Source organism: Typha angustifolia, chromosome 13, assembly GCF_048772165.1.
Source record: "Typha angustifolia cultivar Huaian chromosome 13, ASM4877216v1, whole genome shotgun sequence".
Taxonomy (NCBI): Eukaryota; Viridiplantae; Streptophyta; class Magnoliopsida; order Poales; family Typhaceae; genus Typha; species Typha angustifolia.
In genome coordinates this window covers 15,957,890-15,968,721 of record NC_133251.1, presented here as the reverse complement: position 1 = coordinate 15,968,721, position 10,832 = coordinate 15,957,890, and the positions used below count along the sequence as shown (strand labels likewise).

Here is a 10,832-nt window from a genome sequence, read left to right as displayed (position 1 = left end):
TCAAGAAGCAGTCATCTTTAAGGCATGATCTTCTCCACATAAACACGTCTCCTCTAATTGTGTTTTAACTTAATTCACACTTCAATTAATGATATATATATATATACTCTAAATTTTTATTTTTATTTTATCATTTAGTCAGCTCGGACTTTAATTTTAAGATATATTTATTTAACACAAGTAGTGTTATTTAGATTATTTTATTTAATAATATTTATACATGTAAGTATATTTAGCCGTGCAAAAGTGGGTCATAATTGCAAATATCGACTAGCCCAAGACTAATAATTTAATAAAAAAGTATTAAATGATAATTTTAATATTTGCTGAGAAATAGAGCAAAGAAAGGGAATTGAGCTAAATGATAAATAATATCAGTTAAATTGTACTTATAAGTATAATTTGTAGCAAAATTTAAACTATACTTCAATTTATAAGTATAAATAAAATAGCCTTATTTGCTTTCGTAATAAGATCAAAATGCAAAATACAAATGGAAAACCTTTTATTGACTAATTTCCATGCTTTTATTTTAATTTTATAATTTTCGATTTATTTGGACAAAATAATAATTTACTTATAATTATTAATATTTTCTTCTAATCCACCGCCTTAAGACAATCCAGGGGAATCGGGATGGGGAAACGGTACCAGAGGCAGCGTAACTAGCAAGAACCGTTTCCCTATTTTCTTTTGGTCTTAGTAGTAGATGTCTGTGGTGGGCTCCACGGGAAGTAATCTTTCTTCCCTTTCCTTCTTTCCTTCTTCCTTCCTTCTTTTCTTCTCCATTTCTCTCTCTATTTCTTCGCCAAATTCCTAAAAGGTTTGGGCTCCCGTCTATTCCTTCCGTTGTGGAGTTGATTGCAAAGATCCAAGGACAAAGTCCATTTTGCGTCACGACACAGTAAGGCGTGTTCTTTCTGGAGTTTGGCGGTTATTCTTTGGATTTCTCCATTTGGGTAAGGGATGCTTTCTCTCCCAATTGTAGTTTTTAGACTTGGGTTTTGCTTAATTTTTGATCGAAAGGGGTTATAAGGGGAGATCTGCTTGTGGGAAGAGACAGAAGGTTGGAATTTGCCTTTTTTTAAAAAATAAAAATTTAGTTCAGGTAATATATTTCGTTTTTCTTGGGTTTTTGTGCCAATTTGGGGATTTGGGTCCTTGTCCTTTACGTGGGATGTGTATTTGGTCTTTCACTTTTCTTGGTCATCTGTGGATCTTCTTCGTTTGTCCGAGCGAATTGGAATCTGGGAGAAACCTATGTTCCTTTGTTTTTGTCTCGTAACATTTTTGACCATTCAGTTTTTTAGATCTCCTGCTTGGGTTTCTGGTGAGATTTTAATTGATGGATTGCTGCTACTTATGTCTCTTAGGTTTAGTTTTTTATTCGATTTTCGTGTGCTTTAACTTGTTCAATTCTATGTTGTATGCCTATCTTCAGCTTTTTCCCCCCTTCTTATTTAATGTTCCTTTATTTCTTTTTGAGTAACAAGGAATTCGTCTCTATCCGTTGCTCGAGGGGGTTATTGTGATATATCTTGCCAATGTTTTACTGTTTTATTTTCTCTATTCAAAGTATAGCTAAATTTGAAGAATTTACCCGTTGCTTGCAAAACAAACAATTTGGGTATACCTGTAGTTGGTAGCTGATTGGTAATTTGGTGATTTTAGTGCAATATTAATGGAGCATCAGGTTTTGAATTGTATGATATAATATTGCAATTTTGGGGGCCTACAAAATTTGATATTTGGGTAGTTTTCCAATTTTATACGTTGGAGTAAAGATTTGCTAATTTTAGATTTGTCTTCATTTGTTTATGGCCAATCTACTGAACTTTCTTTAGATGATTGTACAACACTAATTGAGGAATTATTAGGATTCTTCTATTTATCATGTCATCAGACGGCTGGAATAATTGGAGTATGATGCTTCTATCAAGTAGGCAATATTAGTTGAGTGCAATGTCTCATGCATGTGGCTCAGAGGAGTTCATACCCAGAGAAGTTTGTGAATCTCAATCTAGTTTCAGCAGTTCATGCTCAGAGGTGTTTGCCCGGAATGGTACTAGTCCTTATGCCACTCCTGTTATCAGTCCAGCACCTTCTTTGATAAGTTATGCAAGTTGTTCATCGAACAACGGTAAATTGTGCTTCCCGGACACATTTTATGTTATCTATGTTGTCTGACTTATGCTATGCTTGGTATCCTTTTCATTACATTTTTTTATTAATTATCTAATGGTTCTTGTTCTGATTTCTTTACAGGGGATTTCCCTGTTGAAATGAGTGCACATATCAGGTATGTAATGTATCTCCGACATCCATTACTTGGATTATCATTTTCTCATGAATCTCATCTTTGCCTAGATTTACTAATTATCGGTTATAGTCTAAGTTAATTTGGCCTTTACATTCTAAACATGATATTGGACATAAATGCTGTGTTGAAATGCAAAGGAAAAGAAGAACATTTAATCAATTGTCTCAAGAACCTTTTCTATCTATTCATCACACTGACTTCATTATACGAAGTGAAAAACTGTGAAGAAAAAGAATTAAGAATAATTTCATCTAAGCATATACTATAGACTAGTATTCCACTCTGCTATTCATGACTGGAAGGAACACCTACCTATTTATACAACAAACCATCTGGCATGCAGTAGTTCATTTGTTAAGATCCTGAAATGCTTGCACTCTGTTTGAGCATACTTACAATGTTTCAGCCTGATTGGTCTTTAGAATTCAACATTAGAGAGTACCATAGGTGTAATTCATGACCTTCTAGAATGAATCAACTCATTTCTTGGTTTGTTCTGCCATCCCACCCAATGAATTATTGGGAAAAGTTCCCTTTATTTCACATCAACATTTCTGTTGCTTAGAAATAAACTCTTAACTGCTATTTCATGCTTTGGTCATGGTCACTGGATACCTCTTGCGTTGTATGGATGACCTTCGAGTTCTTATCATAGGAACAGTTGTCGCTTGGTTGTTGAAAAATTGATTACGATGATATTGTTGTTTCATGTTACATTTGTTGAGCATATAAAGTGACAAATGTTACTGGACTACTGTCATAGTAGCGGGGAGGAGGGAATCGGGATTCTATATGTTGGTCAAAATTACGGAAACCTACAAAACCATGAGCACTCTAAGGAGAACGGCTATGGACATTCAGTTCGAGATATTGATATTCAGCCTTCTAAAGCCACGATCACTAGAAATGTCTCCGAAAAGTTCTCTTCTGATCTATTTCCATTGGCCAATCATGAAGATGGTAACGGTGAGAAAGTTGGACATTCTAATAACATATTGGATGATGGTCGATCCATAAAATCTGGCGATGATTCAGATGAGACAGGACATGGCAGTGAGAGCATTAGTCAAACACTGCCCAGCTATGAGACTGAACCTAACATCTGGATACCGCCTGAACCGGCAGATGCGGAAGATGACATTGAAAGTGTTGCCAACATTGATGATGACGATGACTATAGTGATGGTACAAAATGGGGTCAACCAAGTTTCTTGACTAGTGCCAGCGATGAACATTGGAGCAACCACAACCATAAAGAAGAACGACAAAAGGCAATGTTGGAAGCTATGAACGGGCAATTCAAGATACTTGTATTTCGATTTCTTGAATCTGAGGGTGTTTCTTATCCTGAGAGTTGGCTTGACATGGTGGTCTCTTTATCATGGAAAGCTGCACTCCTTATCAAACCTGATGCCAGTGAGGGAAAGGAAATGGATCCCTGTTACTATGTGAAGGTGAAATGCATTGCTTCTGGTGCTCATGAACAAAGGTAAACTTTTTTTTTTTAAAAACTTTAAAACCAAAAGGTCCTTAACCTGCAATCTTTGTTTGCAGTCAAGTAATTAACGGTCTAGTGTTCAAGAAGAACACTGCTCATAAGCACATGCCAACCAAGTTTGAAAATCCTAGGCTGCTACTTCTTCAGGGAGTCCTTGGGCATTCTGATGTTGGTTTGTCGTCATTCAATTCCATGGAGCAGGTATGTGGTGTGTATTTCCTTTATTGATCTTCATGATAGCGCTCATCTATATTTCTGGAAAAGTAATAACAGAAATAAGGCTTGGAAATTACCCAACCTTTTTTTTCAATGTTGCAAACAGGAAAAGGATCATCTAGAGAAGTCCTTAGGCAAGATGATGGAAATATGCCATCCAAATGTTATTCTTGTAGAGAAAACTGTTTCGCGTGACATACAAGAACTTCTTTTGAAGAAGGGAGTGACTCTAGTTCTTGATATGAAGATCCAACGCTTAGAAAGAATTGCTCGCTGTACTGGCTCTCCTATTATTTCATTTTCTGATGTTCTGATGAAACCTAAGTTGAAGCAGTGTGACTCCTTCCATATTGAAAAATTTGTGGAAGAACATAACGGTATTGTTGAAGGAGGAAAGATACCAAGCAAAACTTTGATGTTTCTGGAGGGCTTTCCCAAACCTTTGGGATGCACGGTCAGTCCATTTTTCTTAAGTTGCATACCTGAAGTACTTTTGAGGTTTGGATGGTGGATTAGATTCTTGTTGTGTATAATGCATATTGCTTTGCGTCATCAATGCAATGTTTTCTAGTAGTATTTGTTATTTATGTTTAGAGTTCATTGCATCAATTATTGTGAGTATTTTCAATTTTGAGCGCTAAATCATGCAAGGATTTTCTGTTGCAGATATTGCTGAGAGGAGCAAGTAGTGAAGAATTGAAGAAGGTTAAGCATGTAATTCATTACACAGTCTTTGCAGCGTACCACTTGATCCTTGAAACATCATTCTTTGCAGATCAAAGGGTGTTCTTAACCGATAAGAGTTCTGCCAAAGAAGAAAATTCTGGCCCATGTAAACGAGAGCCACCAGTTTCTTGTGATGTTGCTCCTTTTTCAGATATTTCTAGCCCAGAAGGTTCCTCCACTAGGAGCAATACTCCAGCATTGGTCTCAGATATTCCCATTTCTGATGGATCAGCAATAAAATATGCTAATGAAGCGACTCAGTTTAATGGTTACCCAGAAGTGGAACAGTCTTCTCTGGTACATGGGTATAATCTTGACAATAGTTTGGCTGGAGACAGTATAGATTCGAGTGATCTTATCTTGAACGAACCCTTCAACAGTGAAAATGTCCAGTTGGATTCATTACTACCACGTCAATCTGGACGACTTCTGTCATCAGTCTCAGGATCTCTAAAGAAATTTCTTGGAAATCACCTCCGATCTCTCAGTACTGAGTCTATCTCATCATACTTAGGTTTAAATGTTCTGGGCGATGAGAATACTGATATCCCTATTACTCCATATTCAGAGACATCTGATCACCAGACAGAAGGTGCTGATATCCCTATTACTCCTTATTCAGATACAACTGATCACGAGGCAGAAAGAACTCATGAAATCAGTCAAGAAGAGCCAGATGGTGGAGCTCTTGGAGAAGTAGCCAGGCAACTGTCAGGTGCAGCTGAAAAGTCTGAGAATCAGAGTACTGATTCTGCTAGTAATCAGAAAATGCATAAGAGAGATGAGATTGAGAATGTTTTAGATCCTGAAAGCATACTGATTTTGATGTCTAGCCAATGTGTCACAAAACAGGCTGTTTGCGAGCAAAGCCATCTTTCTCGTATAAAGTACTATGGAAACTTTGATATATCACTAGGACGCTATTTGCGACAAGTTTTACTTAATCAGGTTTCTCATTTAATTAGTTGATTAATTGTCTACATTTGTAGGAGTTTTCACTAACTGATGCTTATTATTTGGCAGAAACACAGTTGCCCCTCATGTGGTGAGCCTCCAGAAGCTCATGTGTACAATTATACACACAGTAATGGAAAGATTACTGTTCTGGTCAGACGTCTTCCTCCCGAATTTCTTTTGTCTGGTGAAGCTGAAGGAAAAATTTGGATGTGGAGCAGATGTTTAAGATGTGAACGTGAAACTGGGATTGCCGGATCCACACCAAGGGTTGTAATTTCTACTTCAGCACGTAATCTCTCATTTGGAAAGTTCTTGGAACTCAGTTTTTCAAGCCATTCTGCTGCTAGAAAGTTATGTAGTTGTGGACACTCATTGCACAGGGACTGCCTACGCTTTTTTGGGTATGTAAAACGTATTATATCTTTAATGCCTGTAAGTTCTTTATCTGAAATTTAGTGATCAAAATCCTCTTATTTACTTATCAATCCAGATTGGGGTCAAAGGTTGCAATGTTCAGGTACTCCTCAGTTGAGATATATTCTGCATGTATGCCACCACCGGCACTGGAGTTTCATAATCCAAATAGGCAAGAGTGGCTTAAGGAAGAAGTGAGAACTGTAAGTACTTCTTTAGCATTGTTGCTGTCATTCACGTGCACTCTCCTGCTGCTGAGTATGTTTGTATTCTGCAGTTTAACCTTTTAATTTTTTTCTTGAAGATTCTTGCTAGAGGAAACCATCTCTTCTCAGAGATTGCAAACTCTCTGCAACAATTGAAGAATAGATATCCTACCCCACTATCAATGAGATGTACTGGTTCAACCAATGTTCCAGAATTTTCTGAAGCTGCAAAGATGTTGCTGCAAGACAGAATTGAGTTTGAGGTTATTATGCTTTTATATATATACACACACTAATCTTATTAGTTTTGAAGCCCCACACATATCTTTGATCCAGAAGCATAATATTTTCATTCTGTTTTGGTTGCTCTTGTTTTACCATTGATCAGGCTTCTTTAAAGGCTATTGAACATCGATGGAAGACAGGTGCGAGTTTCCATGAGATTCTTGCTCTAAATTGGCTCTACCAGGATCTTCTTCTGGAGCTTTATGTTTGGGACCACCGTTTGCATCAGATTCTGCAGTGTAATCAAGTTGGGCAAGGAAAAAATGCTGCTTCCAGAAAGAGCATTGTCGAAGCAAATATGTCAGATGATGATCCCAAGATTTTGGAAGATTCTAATCAGATTAGTCTGGAATTTGATGAATATTCTGGCAGCCATCATGCCCAAGATAAACAAATTGTGCCAGAAGTGGGCTCAACTGAAATTGCTGGAGAATTGACCGGCAAATTCTTTATTGGTGATGGCCTAACTGAGGTGGAGCAGTTGATGACTAAGGGGTATGGAGCATCTCTTCCCAACCAAGATCCTGTTACTACGAGGCCATCTGGTCTTTCTTCTCTTGCAGGAAGTCTTGAAAATGATCAAGAAGTATCTGTTCCTATTTCTGATGACGTGCAGGCAGACAGTGCTATAAAAGTTATCAAAAAAACTTTTCAGGAAAATATTACTGAATTAGAAGAGAAAATCGGTGATATAGTTAGTGATGATTCCATGAAAAAAGAATATAGAAGTCTGTCTCAGGATTTGGGGAACTCTAAATTGGAAGATTCAGAGAGATGGATTTGGACTCCATCTTCTGAATTGCAATTGTCTTACAGAAAGGATCTTCAGGGTGGTTCTCCTGAGAAATTTAATCTTGTCAATACCTATTCTCCGTCACACTTATCTCCAGTGCTTCAACGATCTACTCAAGATTCTGATTTTATGCACTTCACAATTGGTCCTGGTGGTAATGTTTTGTCTGTCTCTGAGGATGAGATATCTAGTATAATAGCTCATGCACTAGCCAAATCTGAGGAGCAACGTCATTTGCTGGATATTACAGTTGATAAGGAAGCAGGGGAAGGCAGAGGTGAGCCTGATAAATTAATGGAGAAATCTAATAGCTTGATCTCTGATAATTCTGTGGCTTTATCATCCTGGTCATCTACAGGATCATTGGAGTCTGAAAACTACTTAAGTAGTTTGTCATCACTTTCATACGATGAGCTTACCTCAGGTTCTGATGGGTCATATCTGCTAGCTTCTCAAGATTTACATCCTGAGATAACTATCAACAGGAAAGTATCTCTAAAGAGTAAATACACAGTTGTTTGTATACACGCAAATCAATTTTATACTCTGCGAAAGAAGTGTTGCCCTTCAGAACTTGCTTACATATCTTCCTTGAGCCGTTGTAAAAAGTGGGATGCTCAAGGTGGAAAGAGTAAGGCTTTTTTTGCAAAGACGATGGATGACAGGTTTATCATAAAACAAATTAAGAAGACAGAATTTGACTCCTTTCTAAAGTTCTCCAGTGATTATTTTAAACATGTTTCTCTCTCTTTAGACTCAGGGAGCCAAACATGCCTTGCTAAGATACTAGGAATATATCAGGTCTGCCATCAATATCAGAGGCTTTCTGTTTTTACCATTTCCGACCACTCATTCTTTCTAACTAAATACCTTTTTCATCTGCAGGTTAGGCAAATAAAAAATGGCAAAGAGATAAAGATTGATCTGATGGTGATGGAAAATCTTCTTTTTGGACGTAATGTTTCACGGACATATGATCTCAAAGGCGCAGTTTTTTCTCGCCACATTTCTGATTCAAACAATCGTGAAACAGTCTTTTTGGATCAAAACTTTATTGAGGATATGCAGGCATCACCAATCTATATTGGTGGAAAAATTAAGCATCTCCTGCAACGGGCCATTTGGAATGATACAGCTTTTCTTACTGTAAGTATGCAGCCAGATATTAAAATTTGGTAATAAGTAAAGGCAAAATAATTTTTAGACTAGATATTTTATTCTAAATTTTTTTTTTAAAATCTGCAGTCAATTAATGTTATGGACTATTCTTTACTTGTGGGAGTGGACAAACAGCGGCATGAGCTTGTCTTTGGTATCATAGATTACTTGAGGCAATATACCTGGGACAAACAGCTTGAAACTTGGGTGAAATCTTCTCTAGTAGTTCCAAAGAATGCCTTGCCAACTGTGATCTCCCCAAAGGAATACAAGAAAAGGTTTAGGAAGTTCATGACTAAATATTTCCTCACAGTTCCAGATAGTTGGAGTTCCGAGCAGTGTTCAACGCCCTGCAAAATCTGTTCTCATGACTATATCGAGCCGCAGGGACTAGTTGATGAAAAGCCGCCTGAGCAACCAATTGAGGCATGTGCATGAGTTGTAGCAAGGCTTTATGCATCATTTCAATTTTCTTGCAATCCATTTGGTGCCAAGAAGTTTCCTGTGTTTTGTTTTTAACCTTGCAAAGGTTGTATGTATATAGGGGGGGTTCCTCACTTACCAGGCCCCAAAATTTGCAATTTTTAGCAAATTTCTGGGGCAAGTGGGGTCCACGATGTGTGTGTATTCATACGAGTATTCTTTGTTAATTCACAGTGAATGTAGAGAAAATTTAGAGGAGATGATAATTTTAAAAAACATTTATGTTCCTATGGAAATAAATACCTGGGAGTGCAGTATGTAAATTTTTCTTGTATCCCCTCCCCCTCCCCCACCACCTCTTTTCTATGGTTGTGTTAAATCGAAGCATACAAAATCAAATCAATTCAGAAAATTAAAAGTAATTTTAAAATAAAAACGGCAGTCTTACCTGACATGAGAGACACGGCAATGCTACTATTGCGAAGTATCACAGAAAGAATAGATGAGGGAGAGAGATTAAAGTCTTACCTAGCTAATCCGGTTGTAATCCCTTCTATTAAGGAGGGTTGTTATTGATATGTTTAACCTCCCACGATCGTATACTGATTGTTATCCAGCTCATTATATACAGTTTCAACCTTATTACGAAAACTAGGTGCTGAGATAAAAGATTAATTATGTCTACACCCGAACAATGTCACAATAATTTTCATGGAAATCTTCTAAATTTTTTAAGGTTACAATATTCTCTAAACTTTGAATTTAACTTAAGGAATACACCTAATGACAATAACTTGACTCTTCCCTCTCCCATCTTTTACCTAGGCGCGTGAGTGGCGATGACATTGAGCTCGTCGTCGCCACCTCTTGTCCTATGTAGTAGCGAGATTGTCATGACCTCCCCATCCCACATGGTGAGGCAATGAGCTCGTCCTAGTCTCCTCATCCCACGCGATACGTGGGCGAGTCACCGACGGTGGAGACTTCCCACTCTTGCTCGAGGAGGGAGAATAAAAGTGATGGAAGGAGAGAAGAATGAAGATGAGTTAAGAGGAGGAAGACGAATAGAATATGATAATGAGAAATTTTAATTTTTTATTAGAATATTTTTTTATTCTAATTTAATTAATAGGTCATATAAAGGTTATGATGACATTTATATTATTTAATTTTTCTAATGGTACACTAACAAAATGTTGATATTAAAATTTATTCAAAGTTTAAAGATAATATTATAACATAAAAAAATTTAGAAAATTCTTATGAAAATCATTATGCATGAATTGTAGCACGCATCATCTCAGTTTTGTTGCAATCCATTCGGTGCCAAAGTAAGTTTCTTGTGTTTTGTCCTCGCAAAGGATGTATGCATACAGGGGGTTCCTCATCACTTACCGGGCCCTAAAAGTTTGCAAACGTTAGCAAATTTCTGGGGGCAATACGAGTATTCTTTGTTAATTCACAGTGAATGCAGAGAGAAAATGTAGAGGAGATGATAATTTTAAAACATTTGTGTTCCTATGGAAATAAATACCTGGGAGTGCAGTCTGTATATTGGTTAAGGTGTTAAATTGAAGCATACGAAATCAAATCAAATCAAATCAATTCAGAAAATTAAAAGAAATTTTAAAATAAAAATGGCAGGTTCTTACCTGACATGAGAGACACGGCATATCAATGCTACCATTGCGTAGTAGTAGAAGAGGAAACCTCCTTCACAGCATCACAGAAAGAATAGATGAGGGAGAGAGATAAAAGACTTTTGGTGTATATCTTTGATGTTAGAACGAGTCTTTAGCTAATCCGGTTGTAATCCCTTGTATTAAGGAGGGTAGT

At 37.1% G+C, this 10,832-nt stretch overlaps 1 protein-coding gene across 5 annotated transcripts; it reads left to right on the top strand.

The window, feature by feature from the left end:
* Positions 1-777: 777 nt before the first annotated feature.
* On the top strand, positions 778-9,328 carry LOC140774737 (putative 1-phosphatidylinositol-3-phosphate 5-kinase FAB1D). 5 transcript variants are annotated; one of them, XM_073117828.1, is made up of 13 exons: positions 778-959; positions 1,904-2,140; positions 2,266-2,299; positions 3,084-3,809; positions 3,875-4,019; positions 4,141-4,488; positions 4,701-5,708; positions 5,784-6,118; positions 6,208-6,334; positions 6,436-6,600; positions 6,726-8,216; positions 8,301-8,561; positions 8,661-9,328. In XM_073117828.1, exons 2-13 carry the CDS (start codon positions 1,963-1,965, stop codon positions 9,009-9,011), a joined length of 5,169 nt encoding a protein of 1,722 aa, XP_072973929.1. In that variant the 5' UTR covers positions 778-959; positions 1,904-1,962; the 3' UTR covers positions 9,012-9,328. The 5 variants fall into 5 exon arrangements, with proteins under 5 accessions (XP_072973929.1, XP_072973933.1, XP_072973932.1 ...); XM_073117832.1 differs by having other exon boundaries at positions 1,878-2,062; positions 3,087-3,809; XM_073117831.1 differs by having other exon boundaries at positions 1,878-2,062.
* Positions 9,329-10,832: the final 1,504 nt, after the last annotated feature.